Source organism: Nanorana parkeri, unplaced genomic scaffold, assembly GCF_000935625.1.
Source record: "Nanorana parkeri isolate BGI_ZX_2015 unplaced genomic scaffold, ASM93562v1 scaffold268, whole genome shotgun sequence".
In the NCBI taxonomy this organism is placed as follows: Eukaryota; Metazoa; Chordata; class Amphibia; order Anura; family Dicroglossidae; genus Nanorana; species Nanorana parkeri.
Window position 1 is genome coordinate 774131 of NW_017306536.1, and position 22973 is coordinate 797103.

The window sequence follows — 22973 nt, forward strand, 5'->3', positions numbered from 1 at the left end:
AACTGAGTGTGTTACTTTGCCCTGCGTAGACAAAGCATAGGTTCACTTTAAGGCTTTTTCGGTTCTTTTGGTCCAGTGCACCATCATTTCAAATGTTCTTCCACGTGGCGTGTTCACAGTTGTCATATTAAAAGTGTCCAGTGAAGGGTCAATGAGCTAGAGGCTCCAGTCATTTCCAGGAGATAGCTCAGGGTAGTATACTGTATGTCGTAGTGTCAACTGTGATCCAGTGTTTTCATTAAAAAAATAACTTGTATTATTGCACATCACTGATTGTGTCCAACATGATCCCTCTTAAGTTTTGTTTTTATCCTTTGGTCTTAGCCAGCCTGAAAAGCTGAAGCGGGATCTTCTCTTCAGGTTCGGCTCTGGAGTGGTTTGCCTCGGCTGAGGATCTGAAGGGAAGAAGAGATTTGAATGTTACTTGACAACGCAAGAGTCCATGAGGGACCGGTGTGCCATATCCATCTATTTCCTTAAGGAATAATTGCCTTTTTGATAGAATGGATATGTTAGGCCCATACCCAACCTGCAGGACCAATGAAATACCCCATTTGTCTGGGTCACTATAGTGACCCTTCCTACCACTAGGCCACACATGATGAAGCAAGCCCCACCAGTATATCAACCTAGAGGCACTGGATAAAGAATATATAGGAGGAGAATATATTTCAATAGTATAATAATACCACCCCTGAGCAGGGGCGTAACTAGAAATCACAGGGCCCCATAGCAAAATTTTGTATGGGGCCCTGTGATTTCTAGTTACACCCCTTGAAGAGCCCACATAGCTCACCTGAGGGTGACCCTGCAGAGCCCACCATAGACTCTCTATGGAGGGCTCTGCAGGGTCACCCTCAGGTGAGGATCACGGTGATCTGAACAGCGGCGCGTTCGAACTCATAGCGACCCAGGCGGCCCGCACGGCATCAGGGGGGTGTCCTGGCCGGGCCCCCCTGTGCCCCGGCCCCATAGCGGCCGCCTGGGTTGCTATGGCTATTGTTACGCCACTGCCCCTGAGGTATATTAGTCTAATCTTTAATAAAGCAAAACTAATGACAACCTATCAAAAATCTCTAATTATCTCTACTATCCACTCTAACCTACTGAAAGCTGCTTTCTGTTACACCGAATGGGTTGTGCACGGAAAGCAATCAGCATTATATTAGTAAGTAGGCTCTAATGGCAAGCAGATTCTTATCTGCTGTACAATGTGTACACTCAAGGTCCCTGCATGGTACCGTCTGATTTACTGTGCAGCGATCTGTGGTGAGACGCAGTGCGCTGCAAAAAAATGCAGGGCACCACCCACTGCATTGTGGTGTGAATGGGACACATAGAAAACCATTGTGTTCCATGTGTCCTTGCGGTAACCTGCATTGATCCGGTGCAGTACAACGCAGGTCACTGCTATATGTGTGAGCGGACGCTGAGTGACATTATAATGTTAATGTTTGTGAATAGAACATTATTAGAGGAAATGATCATGAAATAAAATAAGTAGTGTGCTTGATTATTAGCAGACTCGTAACCAGCATTTATAGAGAGCATCTGTAGTGTTAGTATGGTCCAGTAAGCTAGCATGTAAACATAAATTCCAAAAAGGAATGAGGCCTTAAAGGGACACTAAACTCAGGAGTTAGACCTTAAAAATGCATTCAAGAACCTTCATTATTAACAAAAATGTATCTTATTTGTGTATCACTCGGCTGTAGATCCTCAAATCATCTCTGAATTGCTGTCCTTCCTTCTGACAGGTGACTACTTTTGTTCTCGTGGTCCCTGTGTGTGATGTAACATAGTCACTACTCCAAGCTTGCTGATGGACTACAATCTCATGTTTAGTTTCCTAATTTGTATTGAGATTGTAGTCTATCACAGGAGTGAGCTTGGAGTTGTGGCTACTTTACAACACACACAGGGATCAAGGGGAACAAAAGTAGCCACCCTCCAGAAGGCGCCAATTCAGAGATGATTTGAGGATCTACAGCCGAGTGATACACAAATCAGATACATTTCTGTTAATAGTTAATGTAGTTGAATGTATTTTTAAAATTCAAATCCTGAGTTTAGTGTCACTTTAAACAAATACATTATACACTAACATAAGGCCTTTAATCAGGGCAATGCCTGAGTTCGCCATCTTTGCACCCCTCCCTTGGCAATACAGACTTACGGGCTGTCTGCACCATGACAGTCAATGAGGATGTGCAGTCTGGGGGTTGAACATACACTGAGGAAGGAGTGTCTTCCAAGACACTCCAGCCCCAATGCAACACCCTACTATGCCTCCATAATTAGCTCCTGAGGTTGTCACCCTAAGTGGCCTCATGGGCAGAAGAGCCCTCTTCTAGTTAATGACTAGCAGGTATAAAACACTCACCTGAATGTTTTTTGATCATATTCTCCATGACTTCATCCTCTTCCTTTTCCCTGTAACAAAACAAGCAAATCACCATCCAGTCATTTTACCTTCTAGTGCAAGATAAAGCATTAAAGTATTGAGTGGTTGAAAGAAAAAATCAGCTATGTTGGCAATACTCACCTTCAGGCTGGTAGTGCCCCCTGCAGAAAATCCTTTACACCACTAGATGGAGCTCCTCATTCAACCCACTTCCTCTACGCCCAGGTCGTCATGAACCTGACCCCTGGAGGTGCATCATCACACTACTCCGGGCTTATAGAACTGCAGCGCAGAACGCTGCTCGTGTCATTACATGAATGACTGGAGAAGGCTGCTATGACTGGAGAAGAGCAAGAAGGGCCTTGGGGAAAAGGTATGTATACACATTTTTCTGTTAAAAAAAAAAAAAATACTAGGGATGCACCAATACCGATACTAGTATCAGTATTGGTGCCAATACCGAGTATTTGGGCGAGTACTCATACTTGCCCAAACACTCCGATACCTTCCCCAGTCCTGGAACTTCTGGTCAGAGGAAGATTTCTCATGACCGGCAGTGCCGTAGATGAACATGGTTCCTCTGTCCAGCAGTGGTGTAGAGGAACATGGAACCGGCTTTCTTGGCAATCAGGAAGGCGGGCTGCGGGTAATGACCAGCCTCCCAATTTCCCGATTAGCCAGGAAGCCTGTTCCATGCTAAGTGGCTGAGAAGCTGGGTTTCCAGCCGAACAGCTGGCTCCTTGCTGATTGGCTACAAAGCTGGCTCTCCAGGCCAATCATCATGGAGCCGGCCGAACAGCTGGCTAGATGCAGATTGGCTGGAAAGCCAGCTTTCTAGCCAATCAGCATGGAGCCAGCTTCCCGGCCAATCAGGAAGTTGGTAGACGGGTCATTCCTCGCCGCCCGGTTTCCTGATTGGCCGGGAAGCCGGCTCGATACTAATAGGCTGGGGAGCCGGTTTCCCGGCCAATCACAATCGAACCGGCCAACAACATGGAGCCGGCTTCCCAAGCAAACAGTAAACCGGCGGCATGTCATTACCCTCGCCCGACTTCCTGATTACCCGGGAAGCCAGCTGCATGCCAGCGGAAGTATCGGTACTCGGTATCAGCGGGTACCAAAACCATAATATCGGTACTCGTACTCAATATCAAAAAAACAGTATCGGTGCATCCCTAATAAATACATATGTTCAATATGCTGGAGTGAACTTTGACAAAGTACCCTGAGGGCCTGTTCACATGATATCAGGTCCTGATCAGGTGTGGATCTGCAGACTGATGCAGTGCATTTTTGCCGCGTTTTTGATGCGTTCAAGTGAAAATAATTTTTTTTACTGGAGTGGGGCTGTTAGTATGTTAGCTGCAGTGCGTTTTTGACGCGTTTTTGCCGCGTTTGCGTTTTTGGACCGTTTCCGGACCTGACCAAATGTGACATGCAGTATTTTTTCTGTCGTAAGCTGAACAGACTGCGCACGTGAGAACTGGAGCCCATAAAACACATAGGGATACATTGGGATGCATTTTGAGTGCAGCAGCGTACGGAGCCGGTCAGCACACAAAACGGGCGTCGTGTGAACAGGCCCTGAAAGATGCTACTTAGAATTTGCTAAAGGGCACATGATACAATATAGCTGTGCAGAGGTGCCAATCATTTTATATGGAGGCCACGGGGACATAGCTTATATTTACAGTTTATATAACATTCATCTAAATGCTGCAAGCTCATTTTTTGTTTCTCAGATGAAAACAGATCAACCAAAAGCCTGACTGATAATATCATGCAACGAGGCTGATTTACTTAGAAGTACATTTTTCACATCGCTCAGTGACGCTCTATTCAATCTGATCATCCCATCATATGCAAAGCCAATTCCTGCTCTTTTAACTTCCTCTGCACACGAGTTTAAACAGGGTCACTCAGCCAATTAAGGATTTATTGCTTTACTAAATTGGCCCCAATAATTCAGTCAGCCATTCCTCAGAAATGTACTATAATAGGATACAAGACATGACAAGAGATGTGCAAGATAACTTGCCATTCCGGTTTTACTGGTCACTTCTTATTATGCTGGTAAATAACAATTCAGAAGGTCATAGATAAACTGAAAGAGAAACTAGCTCACTTGCAGAATGAAAAACTTTTTCATAAAATTTATTTTTCAGTATGCTGTGTGAATAGGAACACATAACGAACATATGGAGGGGTTTTCCTAAATCTGACTGCAAAAGTGGAAATACACTTTAAAGTGTATTTCTAATTCCACAGTCAAATTTGGACAACACCTATTTGATATTGTGTTACATGCTTACATTCCCATTGCATGAGCTAAAAAAATAAACATTTTAAAATGCTTCTTGCAGTTTAAATTGCTTGGGTTAGGACTTCTTAAGCGTTAAAATTCCTACTTGCTTCTCCTTCTTTGTAGCATTACGAGGGGCTGTGAGGGGTTAAAGTATTACAACCCTGGCTTCTGTATTCAAATGTTAATGAGAGAAACACATTAAATCCTCAAATGTCAGTCCTAAGTCTTTCTATGGAGGACAGATCACTGTGAAGATGCTGAGCAAAACCTGGAAGTCACTAATACCCAGAGGACAACTCGAATACCCTCAATATCCAACTGGTTTGTAAAATTAGACTCTACTAGACTTCTAGAAGAATTGTTGTATTCGAATTGGGATGATTATGCCTCTTTCTATAAAATCTGGGCAAGCTGGTTGAACTTTAAGGCCTCAGATTCATACTGTGTTAATTTATCGATCCAATGAATTTTCATTTACTTTTAAATTGTATCATAATATGCGATACATCTTATAGTTCTCACTTATTTAATGTACTTTATGATTTGAATAGGTTCAAATACCATAACCAGAATTTGTCTTTGTCATTCCCCATCTAATTGTCTTCCTTCCCTTTTGTTCTAATCCTTAAAGGAGAACTATGAGCTGAGTGCTTTTCACTCACCTCATAGTTCTAGCCGACATGTGACAATGAGACTGTCACAGGTCGGCTCAGTAGATCGGGAGGTGAGTGAACACATACCGGCGTTCGCTCACCTCTCGATCCTGTCACCGCTGTCTCTGCCGTGACAGGGGAGGGGCTGGATTTCCCCACCACGCTCCGATCCGCTAGCGCTGACTGGAGGAACGGATGGGGGAGGGGGCGGGTACAGCTGGCTCTGCCTCTAGATAGGCAGAGCCAGCTGTCAGTCATGCAGCTGGCGGATACCGGCATAATTGTCGGGATCCGCTTCAGCTGCAGCGATACGACTTAATGGTCAAATGCACTCAAAGGACATCAGCCACCATCACATGATCCAACAAGAAGGCTCACTGTGCGGAATAACAGACAGTCCGGCATGCTGATCTAGTGGAGCGAGAGCCATCTATGTCACTTCTCACTTGCCTTTCCTGACTGCCCAGAAGTGGCTGCTACTGCACAGAGGTATTGATTTGGCGGGGCAGTGCAGATCACAATGACAGTGAGCATCAAACAGACTTTCCATGGGCCATCTAATGGCAGCCAGTAGTCATATAGTCATGCTTTCAAATTCAGATGCCCCTTAAAAAAAGGAAGCCTATAGGCAGAGATCTACTATGCCTATTGGAAAATCCAGCCCTGCCTACAGCTTTTAATTACCAGGCTTCAGATGTCCGTATAGGTTTTTTTCCCTAGTAAAGCAGTGCAATGAGCTATGACGGACTGCCATAACCCATAAAAAAAGCAATTAGAATTCACAGTCATCTATGCAGAGCTTCCAGAGGAGCAACAAAAGATTGGTGACTGGTTACATAGTTAGTCAGGTTGAAAAAAGACACATGTCCATCAAGTTCAACTTGGTCACTGTAATTTACTGCATTTTGTACCACGCTTCTTACCGTAGGAAATAAATGAATGTAAATAAAACCATATGTCTACGCAAGTTCATCTAGGTTTATCAACATTGTGAGGTGAATGTTATATATCAGGGGTAGACAACCACGGTGCTCCAGGTGTTGTGAAACCACAAGTCCCAAAAAGCATTGCAAGACTCTGACAAGCATGACTCCCATAGACAAGATGGGATTAGTAGCTTTAGCACAGTTGGAGTGCCGAGGTTGCCTACCCCTGTTATATATCATATTAGTCTTCCTGGTAAGCAGAGAGTTATATTTTAGATTACCAAATATGATCTCTGACAATATCAGTTGTACTTTTGCTAGCCAATAAATTGACAATTTATTTCAGTTTGAATACTGATTAATCTGCACACAAGTAAGGACCTTCTTTAAGGTGTAATGAGACTCAATAACAATGAATCCAACAACATTACCACTAAATGTCAGATTACTGTAAAACAGCGCCACCAGTACCAAGTGTAGAGCTGGCCGAGCTCAGTAGTAGACCGGGTCTAATTTCACACTCTGCTCCACCCTTACATCAGTCTGTTGGTGGAGGCAAAGAACAGAAAATAGTTTTACCATAATGGCTGTGATGACTGCCAAGCACACGCTTGCCCTTAGGGTTACCAGCTATACCAATTGGAGAGTGCATTGTAATGCAGGTTGAGGAAACTCACCGTAGTCGATCTTCATCCAAGCATTCAACAATCTCGCTGCGATCATTCACAATGAGCACTAATTTGTTCAGAAGTTCACTTTCCCTCTTTTTTTCCCTTTCAGATTTCTGATGCTCTGAAAAAGACACAGAAGAGTCAGCAAAGGATACAGGAGGCCAGGCATACCCTAATGCTGGCCATAGAAAGATTATTAGTCACATAAATGAGATGCAGATCATAATGTAAATGAGGCAGATGAAAATAAGAAGATTTTTGTACTCAACGTAAAATTGCTTTCTTGGAGTCCATTAAGAGACACGGTAAGTAATATATTATCGGGTTATATTGCTGCCTACAGGAAGACTGCACACTGGCAAACAAATCTATAGGTCAACCTAAGATAATCCCTCCTTAACCCAGCATGCCTCAATTTGTAGCAACACTACCAAGAGCATGATCGTAAATACAATGGAGTGGGATCTGGATCTCTCAATAGATTCCAAGAAATGGATTTTACAATGAGTACAAAAATCCTATTTTGTTTAACATCCTTTAAAAGGAATCAAACCCATTCTGCCATGGTTTGAAAGATTAGATTTATAGCCAACACAAGGTGGAGGGCAGTACTTGTCGGTCAGTAGGATCTTTAAAGGTAAGCATGCCCTCTCCTTGTCTAATGGTTTTCCTAAGGTGGGTCACTGGCAGATACATGATAGTTATAGACCACCATTTAACAAATTCCCTCTCTGAAGGGAACAGTTCTAACACACGCTCAGATAGAGTCCAGGACCCTTTAGGATACTTCCAGCCTGCGTAGTGGAATACCTTGAAGCGGGAGTAATGGAAAGGTTTTTGCAGCTGTAAAAGCTCTGAAAGACCCAAGGCTGGAGACAGCAAGCAGATCCTCCAAATGCAAGGTAATGCATACTGTATTGAAAAAATCTAAATAAAGGACAGTAGACTATGGAACACTCATCAAAAATAGACCGTGGGGACTGTTCTAAGGCTTTGGGAAGATCAAAGAATGACTCTGCAAGTGAAGGCACAGAAGCATGCTTAGAACCTCTGTGGCCAGTATCTGTGGGGAACTGGGTGAATTGGGCCACAAAATCTTCAGTGACTGCAGTGGAGGCCCTGATGAGGGGGTAGCGGGAAATTCATAATGTGCCCAACAGTGCAAATAATGAGGTAGCTCCCAATGCCCTAACAGGCAGGGCCCTCCTTACCATATTGTCTTGAATTGTATTGCGATTGTAATGTCTTCCTTATATTGTAAATGCTGCGCAAACTGTTGGCGCTATATAAATCCTGTATAATAATGATGCTCAGCACAACTGGCATACTCAAGAGAGTGAGTCTTGAGAAACAGGGCAAGCGTTGAGGCGATGCCAATGGCTCTAAACCTGGAAAGCGTTCCGCAGCTAACTTTTACCAGTACTAAAAGTACCACAAGTGGATCCCAATGCCCTAAGGTCACATTTCAAGCTAACACTGTAACTACCAGTTGGGAAGTTGTCCCCTTCCCCTGTCTTGCGCACTGCCTAACATATACTGTCTCCCAGCATAATAACATCAAATAAAAGAACCTATAGCTAAGGGGAATGCAAAGAACTCTATTGTTTGATACTCTACTGTTATACATACTTACCCAGTATCTAAGCAATAAAAGTTACACTCATTTAAAGTAGGACAATCAAATCAGAAAGCATTACAGATCATAGGATTAAACTACTGCCAACTAAACAATGCAGCCGCCGCTGTGTGATGCAGGTGTGGTGCTGGTGACCGGTTTTCCGGAATTCTGAACCTAATTTGTCTTTCTTTTCAGTCTTCTGCTGTGAGACACACCCATGTCACTAATTCTTTTCCATTGTGTGGCTGTTCAGTATATCAGGTCATGGCTGAGCTCCTGGGCTTCTAGCATAACCCATGCCTCCTCGCTATACTTCACTACTGTGACTCACAAGCCCATGTATGTTCCTTTAGGCCAGGGGTAGCCAAACTCCGGCCCTCCAGCTGTGGTGGGACTACAAATACCATGAGGCATTACATGATTCTCACAGCCACAGACATGACTCCCAGAGAGAGATGCATCATGGGATTTATAGTTTCACCACAGCTGAAGGGCCGGAGTTTGGCTACCCCTGCTTTAGGCCATGCCAGATCCATGTTGCTTTAGTCTCACCTGGCTTGCTCATTAGATTACGTAGCTCAGTCTCCACGTTCTGCTGTTGGTCCTCCAGAAGCTGCTGCTTGGATCTGGAAAACATTGACGAAACCATTAGGAGTCTGTTGATTTTCATGCAAATGTTAAGAGTCAGCCAAGCTACTTTCTTTTAATCAGTGCTCGTTTACCAAGCCCGATGCCTGCCAACAAACATACACTCCCTTCCTACTGCTGATTTCCAGAGCCGTTGTAGAAGCACCAACACACTGTTACACTAGATAGGCATTTCATGAGTATTACATAAACCAAACAATCCCTAAACAAAACAACACTCTGTAATGAAATCCTTCTAGTCCAGGCTTGCACAAGTGGCTGGCATTGCACAGCACACAGCCTTAGGCCACTTTGCAGACCTGCTTTATAGAGGTGCATGCCTACAAGTATAGTGATCATTACATAATGTACAGATCCTGGAATTTCCAGTGGTTTCCAATATCAATTTGGCATTTTATCTTCTAATGTTCTGCCTGTTCTGTTAGATTCCTAATATAGAAAATATATGAGGCTCCAAGTGCTTGCTCAGCAAAACAACAATAGAATGCAATAATATTATACTTAAATCTAACAGTGAGACTTATGCCTCCAATCAATGACCATATACAGTAAACTCCCCAATATCCGGCATTCAAGCAACCGGCAAAAACAAATTTGAGGGCAATGTCCTCGATTCTTTTTTATTTGCCGGTGGCCATTTAAAATATGTTGGTTGCTTGGCGTACAGTACACTAACATTTTTTGTTAGCAACTGAATTTATTAAGTCACCCAACAAAATTATTTGTTTACATCTCTACATCTAGATTCCGCAGATCGACAGCAGAATGTAAATAATGGGGAGAAATAGTCAACCTGCTACTGGCTATTTTAAACTGCAATAGCCAGTAACAGACTGGCTACTGTGCCCGCCTACTGAGCAGAAGAACTTTCTCTCTCAGGTCAGCTCCTCTGCTCAGTAGGTGGAATTTCAATAACTAGCCTGCTATTGGCTACTGCAATTTGAAATTGCCAATAGCAGGTTGGCTATTGAAACCCCACCCACCAAGCAGAGGGACCGACCTGAGAGAGAACTTTCTCTCTCAGGTCCGCTTCTCTGCTCAGTGGGTGGGGTTTTAATAGGCAGCCTGGTACTGGTTATTTAAAATTGCAGTAGCCAATAAAAGGCTGGCTATTGTTCCTGCCCACTGAGCAGAGTAACAGATCTGAGAGTGGACTCTAACATTTCAAATAGACTATAATCTTAATACAAATGAGTAAACTAAATGTGAGTTTGTAGTCCATCATTCTACTGAGCTTGGAGGTGTGGCTACTTTACAACACACACAGGGACCATGGGGAACAATAGTAGCCCCCCTCCAGAAGGAAGGACAGTGTCAGCACCAATTCAGAGATGATATGAGGATCTACAGCCAAGTGATACACAAATAAAATACATTTTTGTTAATAGTTAGGGTACTTGAATGCATTTTTAAGATTTTATTCCTGAGTGAGTTCAGTCCCTTTCCTTTCCCACACCTTCCCTTCACCTAAATTTTAATCATTTAAAACATACATTTCTTAATTAAATGCGTCTTCCATGCACTCTCTTATAGAGAGCTGTCACTCTTTTTTCTCTCCAGCATTGGGCCGTGGGTGGCCTTCAATGCTGCATACAACGCCACTCAAACATTGTGACGCCTGAGCACTGTTGTATGCTGGAACACTGTGAGCACAGGCTGCAGGAAGACACTGAGGCCAGGGGGTGTGTCCATGACAGCCTTGGCTCACAAGAAGAAGTTGAATGACTGTGGGCGTCATTCAACACAGAGCATATCCTACAAACAGGTTAAGTGGATACAGCTGCGTGGATATGGTAAGTATTATATCCAGTGGCGTAACAATCTTCATAGCGACCCAGGCGGCCGATATGGGGCTCGGGCACAGGGGGGCCCTGCCAGGGCATCCCTCTGATGCCGTGTGGGCTGCCTGGGTCGCTATAGCATGAAAGGGTGCGGGCTGTCACTGACACAGCTCAGCAGCGGCTGTGAAGATCACTGCATCAGTGACAGCCAGCAGCTGGTGCAGAAGAGGCCAGCGTTCACAGTGAAGCGTTCGCAGTGAAGGAGGCGGGGCCCGCCTAAGAGCATCCCTGCCTCCTCTTACATCACTGGCCAGCGACCAGAGCAGGCGGGGCCGTCCATAGAAGAGGAGGCGGGGGACGGCGGAGGCGGGGCCCGGCGACCACAGAGGCGGACAGCGCTGACAGGTAAGCGGTGTGCAGCCCACCTGAGACCCTGCAGAGCCCACTATAGAGAGTCTATGGTGGGCTCTGCAGGATCACTCTCAGGTGGGCTCTGCAAGCGGCATAACTGGCAATCACGGGGCCCCATACAAAATTTTGCTATGGGGCCCTGTGATTTCTAGTTACGCCCCCGATTATATCCTAATCTTTTATTTCACACAGCAAGCACAACCAACACTGAAAAAAAAACCCGGGAGCTAGGCTTTAGAAAGTCTCACTGCTAATATTGACATAATGCAGCAGGTTCCAGGAAAACAATCGATAAAAACAGTTTGTTGCTTACATCATTTCACTTTAATTCATTTTCCTTGATGATACGAGCAGTAGTTATACCTATTTTAAACAGCTGTGCATACAATTTAGATATCAAAAGCTTTTAACTCGGCAGACTCCCAAGAAAGCAATACTGAATTGTAGAACAGAGCTTGATACTTACATGTAATTGAGCTCAGATTCCTGTCTCAGAAGAAGTTGTTTTTCATGGATTAGCTTGAACCAGTCAACCATAAGAGAATCCTCCGATTCATCTGATTACAGCAAAAGAGATTGATCAAAATGACAAGTGTTTCATTATTCAACACAGCAGCTACCAAAGTTGATCTAGCCAAAATTGTATATGACCTGGAGTAAGCATGCAAGCCAGTAAAGTCCCAAAAGCCTGAACCACTGCCCTGCATACTTGTTCCAGGTCAGTGATATTAGGTGTCCCCGTTTAGATGCGGCCACTGTACCCGTTTGAGTTACGGGTGACAGCGGCTGCATCTATAAGCGGCTGTCTAAATGTAATTGTATATGATACAATTACATGCAGTATGCAATAGATCACTCTCCCAGGATAGTTGCATTCAGCGACTGTGATCTATTCCAAACTGCGTGTAATCTCATCACATACAATTACATGCGGACTGCCGCTTACAGATGCGGCCGCTGTCACCTGGTCATTTTTTTTGTACCGCATCTGAACAAGGACACCTGGTATTCCTTCCACAGTAGCAGGAATCCCAAATCGTCCCATATAAATGGGGCCTTAAAATCAAGGCAGCAATGGTGACTCCTATATTCCTACTTTCACATACCCCCTTTAAAAATGTCAAGACATCCTACATAATTCAAGATCATGCTACCCCAAAGATAGCCTCATCTTTTATGCTTCTTCAGAAATTGCCAAGTATCCAGCTTTTCTAAGAGCTTGGCCAGTTGCAAAGGCTACTTCACAACACACACAGGGACCATGGGGAACAAAAGTAGCCACCCTCCAGAAGGAAGGACAGTGTCAGCACCAATTCAGAGATGATTTGAGGATCTACAGCCGAGTGATACACAAATAAGATACATCTTTGTTAATAGTTAATGTACTTGAATGTTTTTTAGGCTTTAAATCCTGAGTTTAGTGTCACTTTAACTAAATCTGCAGAGCATGCAGTGAATTTTAAGAAGGAACCAAGCCTGCACTGGCCTGGAGAGGTAGAGCACCCCAACCTGACCCTCTCCCTGAGCACAAGCTTATCAGTGCACTCTGTCTTGTAAAGCAAATGGAAACCAAGGCCCAATCCTTACTGGCTGGCAGAGGTACTGTACTACAATCTCACCTGCAGGCTGCAGCCCATACATAAGCATAAGGCAAGATAACACTCTTCACCCAATATCCGGCTCTACATTGCTAGTAGTGTGGGTACTCTACACACTGCAGGATGCTACAGCATACATTATTTATGGAATATACACAGAAAGGATTTAGAATCTTTTTTTTTTGATTCACTGAAATGGCAAAGTAGAGTAGAAAACAAGGAGTAAAAATAAAGATGAATGTTTCCTAGTATTGTAGATTATATATATAAATCTGAGCTCCAATGAATAGATATAGATAATCAGACAATCAGTACTTGTTCACAAACTCTTTCCGTTTATAAAACTATTATAAATTGTCTGCTATCAGCAATTCCCATCAGTTGCACATGTCCAAACAAATATCTTCTCCAATAAGCACCAGTCTACAGCAATCACACACCTAGAAACATTCATCTCTAAACCTTAAATATCTCAACGGTTAGGTAAAAGCTACAACAGCAGCAATCCTAATTGTGTATATATTCTTCCACAAATCCCCGAAAATTGACATGAAAAAGAAATAATAATAATAGATCCATTAAAATCAAACGGCTAGTTGGTCCAAAACACTTTTTTCCCAAAATGTTTGTTTAATGAGCCAATACAAAAAATTCCCCAGTATTCCATCCTGCGAGTCAGCACAGAAAACTTATTAAGGCTGCATTCACACATAGGCATCAGCCTTTTTGCACGTTTTTGAGCGCGGTTTTGCCAAGCATATTCGCTAGTTTTCACGTGTTTTCTGCACATTTTTACGTGCTTCTAACGCACATATGAAGATGCGTGTCTTGACTGGCAGATCAAAACCATTGCAGTCAATGAGAGAACACATGTAAAAATGGGCATGAAAATATGGGTCGCGCGTTTTTCTATTAAAGTCTATGGGGCCAAACGCGCACAAAAATGCCCCAAAGAAGCTCAGGAACTTTTTGAGCCACAGGTGTTTTGCAACTTGCGACAAAATGCCTTGGTGTGAATGGGGCCTAAATGGTTTTCAGCATCTTAGATTCATAACAGAGACTTTTGTTGCACATTTAAATAAATGTGAAACCACAATGCTGTGCCAAGGTTCTTGTGCAAAGTGTGGCCCAAAATCATATATAAATATAAAAATAAAATCATATACTATATATACAGAGATTGAGAGCAGGCTTACCTTGGAGGGGTTCCCATTTCCCAACCTCCTTAAGCTGGCCAAACTCTGCTGACATTTTGAACCTTATATGGCCCTGCCTGTACCACTCCGTTCAACAAGAGTCGATTCTTCAAATCGACTTTTGTCGAAGGAATTGGGCTGAAGGAGGGCTGTACAGTGACTGCAACCAATCAACTGCAGTCACTGTTCAGCTGTGTGTGCCGTGGTGGAGGATGCTGGCAGGTAGGGGGAATTCCCTCATGCTGTTAGTGTAGATGGAAGAAACAAGCATTTTCTTCATGCATTTGCTAATCAATCGTCTCCCCGATTCACGGACAGGCGGAGGTCCGTTTCAGGTACAGCGGCTCAATGTCATACCTCCATCACAGCTGCGCAGCTGCTTCTCCAGCTCTACTCCTCGCTGCTCCAAGGTGTCCAGCTCCTGCTCGATGATGTACAGTTGTCGCTGGATGTCCTCTTCTGGGATGTACTCTGGACGAAGCTGTGAGAGGACACAAGGTTATTCACCCTACAAATAGTCCACAAACAGTGCTCAGGACACACATCGTCTAGCTGTGCGAATGATAGGAGAGTTTTGTATCGATATATCCTGCTGCACTCCTTACCGGGTAGTGACGAAAACCTGTAAGGTTCAGGTGGGTGCTTGAAATGACCACAGATGGCACCGTGAAATAACCCAAAGTTCAAAAATGTCAACAGCACTCCAATTCAAACGTGAAAAAGATCCATTTAATGACATATTTGTCATGCAATTTGGCATTGTATGACAAATATGTGTCCTAAATGGATCTTTATCACGGGAGTGCTGGTGACATTTTTGAACTTTGTGATATGAGAGTTTGGTACAACACAGACTGCACAAGTATCTAAAAACCCGGTTGACTTCACTAAATAAAAAATCTGCCTGTGTGGCCATAATCAATCAGATGCCTTCTTTTAAGATAATCAGTCTTCATGCTAACTGCTGAAAATACTATATAGATTCTGTATGACCTGTAAACACCAGCATGTGAATTTCCCATATAGCGGGCTCATTTGGGTCCATAATACAATGGTGGTCATTTTTTTGGCATGGTTTTAAGTGTTTTAACTGTGGTTTGGGTGCTATATAGGATAATGTTCCCTATAGATGTTCCCTATAACAAAGCACTTTTTCAGCTCAGTTCCACTTTAAAAACATCAGTGCAAGATGTGTTCATTTGTTGTCTGTGAATCAGTGAACTTTTCTATTTATTATGAAAAAAAAATCACATTTTCCCCTCGGTGCCGTCCAATAATCTTTCTGTTATGTTTGTGTCCATTAAATATTCCAGCTCACACATGGATGATAATTGATCATTACTGAAATAAAGAAGATTGCAAAATAGGGAAAGGTGGCTTAGAATTGAGAATTTTACCTAAATTCGTAGTTAGCGCTAGTGAAGGCCCCGACTCCTTGCAAGTGACAAGTAATATTCATTTTGTTTCAAAAGCTGGCCATACACTTTAAGATTTCTGTTGTTCAGCTCCGAGGGCTGAGCGAGAGAAATCACTTGATTCCCAAATCCACACTGAACAGCGCAAGTGGATGAATCTCCCCTGCTTGCTACTGTATTAGCTGCTAGAATCCTCAAGCTGATTGGATGCAGTCACTATTCTACTGCCACCCAGCCAGCTAAAGACCCCCAACATTACCAGAACCTGTCAAGCCTGCCCAAGTTAATGCAACTATAGCCAAAATGTTTATTTTTAATTTAGTATAGAGAAGAAAGGGTTAAACCCTCTACCAGGAGTTTACTGCAGTCTGTGACCCCCAATGGGAAGATTTCTCCTAATATTCTTTGTTGTCACTGACACAGGACATGAGAATAGTCTTCCAGCAGAGATAGAGAATGCAATCGTAGCATTTGTTTTTAGCAGAGTTAGGAAGGGCTAAAACTGTTTCAAAGAATTGCTGTCTATCAATGTTGGGGCTATTCCTCCCCTTTCCTTTGTGGTCACCAGGACAAGGAGTGAGAGAAAATCCACCCAGAGGAGACAAAGACAGCAATAAAAACATGGCAGGAGTTCTAACTCTTTCCAACTCTACCCAAAACAAAAAGAAAAATAGGTCAGAGACAAATAGGCTAGATAGAAACCTGAAGGCTAATTGTGGGACTGTCAGGCTGATCCTTTTGATTTAAAGTGATATTAAAGTCTCTGGTTCTTTCCCCATTCTAATTCTGCTGTAAGGACTTACCTTATGTCTCTTGCTGCGATCGTCTTCTTCCTTCCAGTCATTTCCAACAGTCCCTCCAGCGCTGGTGACGCTCTCTGATCCATCGCGGACTGCTGTCTCTTCCTGTCCCACGGTGTCTGTCCGCATGCACGCTCCCGGCTATGTGCATTCACTTTTATTCTCTCTCTCCTCCTCTCCGGTGAAATGGACTGCGCATGTGCCCGCACACATCATCCTCCTGCACGGCCATTCGGAAGCCGAACGGCCGTGCGGCGAGCGAGCGGCACAGACGCAGGTAAGTAATTACATATTTGGCCACTTTTTCATGTAGAGGCTCACTAGCGCTAACTACGAATTTAGGTAAAATTCTCAATTCTAAGCCACCTTTCCCTATTTTGCAATCTTCTTTATTTCAGTAATGATCAATTATCATCCATGTGTGAGCTGGAATATTTAATGGACACAAACATAACAGAAAGATTATTGGACGGCACCGAGGGCAAAGTACATATATGTAAACAAAAATGAGACTTCCATTCTACTTCAACGCTTTTGAGCCACTGGTCCAAATCAAGTATGCAGATAAGGAGTTCTGCCTTAATCTGACTCTTTTGATTTGCATACTTCTTCCAGGTCATTGACTCCTAAAGTGTCAGCATAATAGCCAGGCACCTAACATTTAAGAGGTCAGACATAGCAGCTCCCTCATTCCTCTGAGAGGTTAACTTTAAAGTAACCTGCCATTTTGTGAGATGAGGCACAATGCATGAAGATGGATCAGTTAATTCACTTGGATTATCGAGACATGTGACCATGATACAAAAGCCCAGAAAATAGCGTTATCCAATGTGTATGTACTACAGACTAAGCGGCCCACTTATCAAGCAGTGGTATGGCCTAAACATGGCACGTTGAAGCAGTTAAAGCACCCTTCATTCCAAGGGGAAGAGGAAACCTGTGACAAGTCATGTGACCTGCTCCTATCCCAAAGTGTTATGCAGAGAACACACAACCTCCACACCGTGCTCTTATATTTTATAAATAAGCAGTAAAACGCAGGCACAGAGTGGAATATATACCACAATGTCATAAAAGAGACCTTTGTTAGAAATGCGGCCATATCAGTAAGTGTCCTAACTCTATATAAAATATATATGTATATATAAATAGACAAACCTTGCTTGGTGATATCGCATTATTGTTCTCCACTGATCCTGAATTAGATTTCACTGCAAAAGAGAAAAACACGGATTACTGAAATTTGTCTTCTACGGTTTCATATAGAAAACCATAAATCTGAAGACTGATATGCGTCAGGCATCATTTCTGCATGCTGTTGTCACTGTTTGTTTTCTTCATTTGCCTATATCTGGGTGAGCAAATGCCAGCCCTCCAGCTGTTGTGGAACTACAAATCCCATGAGGCATTGCAAGACTCTCACAGTCACGACTCCCAGAGACAGATGCATGATGGGATTTGTAGCTTTACCACAGACATAGGTCCGGAGTTTGCCCACCCTTGGCCTATATGAATTAAATAGCGCACAGTCCTGCCTGAAAGTGTAAGCAGTACAATCCACTCTCTATATGCAATCAACGGTCTTTTCAAAGTTGGGTAGATGTATGAATTACTGGTGTTAGCCCCTCCCCCAGTCTGTCAGTACACAGTGAAGGAGAAGCTGCAGACTAATGAGGTCATCTCCATGTCGCTCTGCTCTCGCCTCCCTTTAGCATGTTCTTTGTTAGCAGATGAGCAGTGCAAGACAAATGGCCGGCTCCTTGTGCTGCTTCTTCCCTGTGCCAGTCTGAGCTTTGATACATTGGGGACTACAAGGGGCTGATAACCGGTAAAAATGTACAAACTTATACTGGCAATATACTGATAAAATTATAAACTTGGCCGAAATTCAAGCAGTGTATTGCCAGCGTAAGTACTTGAAATTCATGCAGTGTGTGGCCCCATGGGTACTCCTCTATTCAACAAAAGTTGATCTTTTCTTTTGTTGAAGGAGCCGGTCGGAATATTCTCAGCCGAACAGCCAATCAGCTGGGTATTTTGACAGCAGAACATCCGGCACTGTCAGAATACAATAGCACGGTGGAGGGAATTCCCCTGTCGGTGCTGTTCAGCGTGGATGGAGGAATCAGACATTTTAGTGAATGGTGGAATTCAGACACATGATTAGTGTATGAGCAGCTTTACATTGCTTGTATTTATAAACACAAAGCTGCAATACTTTGTCTCTTTTATCTCTGTCTGGAGTTCATCTTTAAATACATAACACACACAGTAGTTGCCGCTGAATGCTCGCCAAAGGATCTGTAACATTTGGCGTAGCTTGTGAAAGTATAAAATTGGTGAAATAAACTATGGGGGGCAATCATAAAGCAAACATTCCAGGAAGCATATTTGATAAGATGCAGATTACAGTTTCCTTTTGGCTCATGACTGAAATAACTAATTTGGTACAGAGTAAGAACTCTGTGAATAAGACTTGGGAACCTGTTCTTCATGCAGACCACCCAGATCCTGATGAATGAATTATGAAACAGAAAGACAATTGCTACATAAGGCATTCAGTAATTGTTAGCATGGCTTAGTACACAACAGGAAACTGGAGAACAAATTCTGATGAAAAATTCAAGCAGTATCTTAAAATGTAACCCTAACAACTTCCTGGGTGAAACAAGAGATAACATTATTATTATTACTGTTATTATATTTACTGTTATTATTACTATTACTGTTGTTATTGTTTTTATTACCACTGTTATTATTTCCACTGTTATTATTACCATTGTTGTTGTTATTATAATAATACAGGATTTATATAGGACCAAGTGTGTTCAGCGCTATAGGCCTCATCCACACGGACATGAACAGCCGTACAGAAACCTGCGCCCAGGTAGCACAGGTGCTGCATGCAGCTAAGTGTATTTTAATAATAGGGCACAGCACCATGTGGCTACACGCCGACCCAAACTTACACAGTTACGCTTGGACGCAGACTGAAGTGTAGCTACGTGCAGCCGCGTCCTGTAAATAAGTTGTACAAGTGGCTACTCACAGCTACATGCATCACCAGGTTTCCCCACGGATGTGCGCACTGTACTGTTGTGCACCACTGTGTGAATGAGGCCTTACAATATAAAGGGAGACAGTAGAGTTACAATACAATTCAATAGGGTTAGGAGGGCCGTGCTCATGAGAGCTTACAATACATCCCTGTACTGGGCAAAATGTGTAGCTAAACCCTTCCAAAACAGACCATAAAAGTAAAATGCGTGTGAAAATATTCGACATGATGCATGGCTACATAAAAAAAAAAAAAACTGGAAAGCCAATCTGTTAGAAATGTTTGGAATAAATCACCGTAAAGGAGAACTCCAGTAAAATAAACACAACCGATGATCTTGCATAAGAACAGGATCTGTGGCTGTTTCTTCCTTTGACGGTGAGCTATTGCTGTACCTACACCTGAACTTACATATCAGCTCTCATCGCTGTAGACAGTCATTGTAGACAGAGGAGAGCTTACAGCGGATGAAACTGCACTGCGTGTAAGGGCTAGTTGGTTGTTCTGAGCTGAAATATGGCTCTGTCTCAGAAGGTGTCATTTCCTGCTACCGGTCCAGGCTTACATGGATTCTTATCTGTTTATCCAAAGGTGCAGCCAAGATCAAAGAACAAATATGCAAATATGCACACTCGGTATTGTAAATTTATGCCATGCTTAGAGTTCTCCTTTAAAGGAAAACTGTACTGAGAATAATATAGAGGCTGCCATTGCTGAACTAAAAAAAAGTGTTGCAGGGAAAATTTAGAAATGTTAATTGTGCCTAAGCTGTAGCCTGAAAAATTTACCTTTTGTCTAGAGTTCCTCCTAAAAAATATTGGGTCACTTTCTCGTATATGAATGTGTTCATACACACCTGTGACTGCAGTCTCATAGCTGTATATCTGCATTGTGAGATCAAAGGCACTGCTGCCCCAACACATAGGGGCTATTCACAAAGGAGCCGAAGGATCCAGCCTTAGCTTCGGCTGATCCTTTGGCTCTCTTCAGCCGCCGGAGCCCCGAATTGCTGCTGTACGGGCTATTCACAATAGCCCGTACAGCAGCCAGACAGCTCAGACAAGCCAAAGGCATTGCTCCGCTAGCTCCGCCCAATTGTTTTTTTTTCTTTGTTCAAAAGTATTTATTTTTTTATTTAACTATTTATGTACATTTTAAAAATCTTTGTTCAACCTTTTTTTTTTTTTTATTGCCGAGCTGAATGCCCCTCGACAGCATTCGGCTATTCACTTACTGCCGTTCGGCCCGATGAGAATAGGAGCGAAAGGAAGCGAGTGAGCTGCCGGAGCTTCGGCTCAGCCGATCCAGATGTTGGATCGGCTGAGTCGAAGTCCTTCTGCACTTCGGCTCAGCCGAACATGCTGAGCATGTTCGGTTGACCGAAGTGCAGCCGATGTACGGCTGAACATTGAACATTGTTCGGCTCACTTCACTTCAGCTGGGTTATTCACTCGGCTGCCTTCGACAGCTTTGTAAATAACCCCCATAGTCTCAGGGGATTAGGAGTGAGATTTGGTGATGTTTCTACTGTGCTGCTCACTGACCACCTTGCTGAAGGCTCTGATATGAGGAAACAAAGTCCTAGAAAGTCCAAGATGACCGCCCCCACACATAGACAATGCAGAACAAGGAATGGTAAGTCAGCAATGGTGAAAGATCAGCTGCAGGCAGACCACAGGAAATGGTGACTATTCCTTTGCCCTTCGTCCATCTTATTTTGGGTACAGCTTGCGCTTTAACCACTTCCTGGCCAGTTCATGCATATATGCGGGAGCCGGAAGGTGGGCTTTAACGTCCGACCACTGTTACTTTTTACATTCGGACTCTGGGACAGGCTCCCAATCATTAGATTGCTGTGAATGACTGTCACCAAGCAGAGTATCTGGAGCCCACCCACGCCATTATGATACTTTTAAGGGGCCTGTGGCAAGGTGTTAATACATTACCTGGAACAAGGATGCAGATCAGACGTTCCTACTTTAACTTACGTGCTTGTTCCAGCTTAGTCACTCAATGTATTGCAGGCAGAAATGACCGGGCAACCAGTATTTTCAGAAAGAGGTCACTAATGGCAGCCTCCATATGTATTCACAACAGATTTCCTTTAAGACAATTGTATTTTCAAGGAAGTCAGGGAAAAATAAATGGGTTCTAAATTAAGCTCTAAGGCGGAAGTCTAAAGGAACACACCTGACAAAACGACTTTCTACTGTCTGTGTCATTAGTGTGATTCACAGAGGAGCGGCAGACTTTGCGTAACGTGTCCCACTGCTGAGATCATATGCCTCACTGACACAATGATTATAGCTCACACATTCCTCTGTACATGACAGTTATAAATAACACGTGTGCAGTAAGTCTAATTATCACTGCTGGGAACTCCAGGAAAGTTTTATTAAATCAAAACAGCATATGGGTAGGGAGGCCACTTTATGTGATGAAACTGCCCTGAGGACAAGCTGTCTGTGGAGAACTGCATGACAATGTAACGTCTATTCTGCTGACATTACAAGTTTATGTCAATGGAGAGGGGCCGGGAGCTGGGAGAAGGAGGCACACCAACTTATCAGAGGGGGAACAACAGAATTTCGGACACGCCTTCCTAATTGTCTGACACTGGCTGGCAATTGTCCCATGTACTGTTTAAAGCTGAACTCCATTCATAGATAAACAAAAGAGTTTTAAGAGTTTTAAGAGCTCCTATGTTACAGATATTCTTTATATTGATCATTATTAAAGCGCTGCGCAAACTGTTGGTGCTATATAAATCCTGTATAATAATCATGAGTTAAACACATTCAAGTACCTTACAAGAGAACTATGGGGTAACCTTTTTATCCTATAGTCCTCTTTAGGGTCACAGGAGAACATATACGAACGTCCTCCCGTGACCCAAAGCTCAGTATATAGCGGGCTATTGCTCGCTATATACTGAGAGCTCCGCCGCCGGGACGGATCCCGACAATACTGTTGAGATCCACCCAGCTGGCTGATTGACAGCGGGCTCTTCCTATCTAGAGGCAGAGCCAGCTGTGCCCGCCCCCTCCCCCGTCCATTCCTCTAGTCAGCGCTGGAGGATCGTAGAGGGGAGGGGGGGAATCCCTGTGGGGAGCGCTGACTGGCAGTCACCACTCTCTGCAGGGAGATGAGCGGCAATTGAGCGAGCGACAGTATGTGTATCAGCCAGTCAGCGCTGGAGGATCGGAGCGGGGGAAATCCAGCAGAGAGCTGTGACAGGATCGAGAAGTGAGCGAACGCTAGTATGTGTTCGCTCACCTCCCGATCTACTGAGCCGACCTGTGACAGTCTCATTGTCACAGGTCGGCTAGAACTATGAGGTGAGTGAAAAGCACTCACCTCATAGTTCTCCTTTAAGGATCATATGTGCCTGTTGTTTTGGGTTCCACCAGCCTTAGCTGGATATTTAGAAACTCAGTCAACTGAAAACTTATATTTTAGTGCTGGATTGGACCTCTAAATGGCATCATG

At 43.5% G+C, this 22973-nt stretch overlaps 1 protein-coding gene across 1 annotated transcript in view; it reads right to left on the minus strand.

Moving 5' to 3' along the window:
- Positions 1-256: 256 nt before the first annotated feature.
- The window catches only part of MICALL2 (MICAL like 2), a 92197-nt gene continuing 69480 nt past the window's right edge, over positions 257-22973 (minus strand). Inside the window, exons 12-18 of the mRNA XM_018557107.1 lie at positions 17585-17637; positions 14569-14692; positions 11884-11974; positions 9130-9203; positions 6966-7080; positions 2384-2433; positions 257-395 (exon numbers count right to left, since the gene is read on the minus strand). Coding sequence (XP_018412609.1) covers positions 295-395; positions 2384-2433; positions 6966-7080; positions 9130-9203; positions 11884-11974; positions 14569-14692; positions 17585-17637 — 608 coding nt within the window. The 3' untranslated portion in view covers positions 257-294. The remainder of the gene's footprint in view (positions 396-2383; positions 2434-6965; positions 7081-9129; positions 9204-11883; positions 11975-14568; positions 14693-17584; positions 17638-22973) is intronic.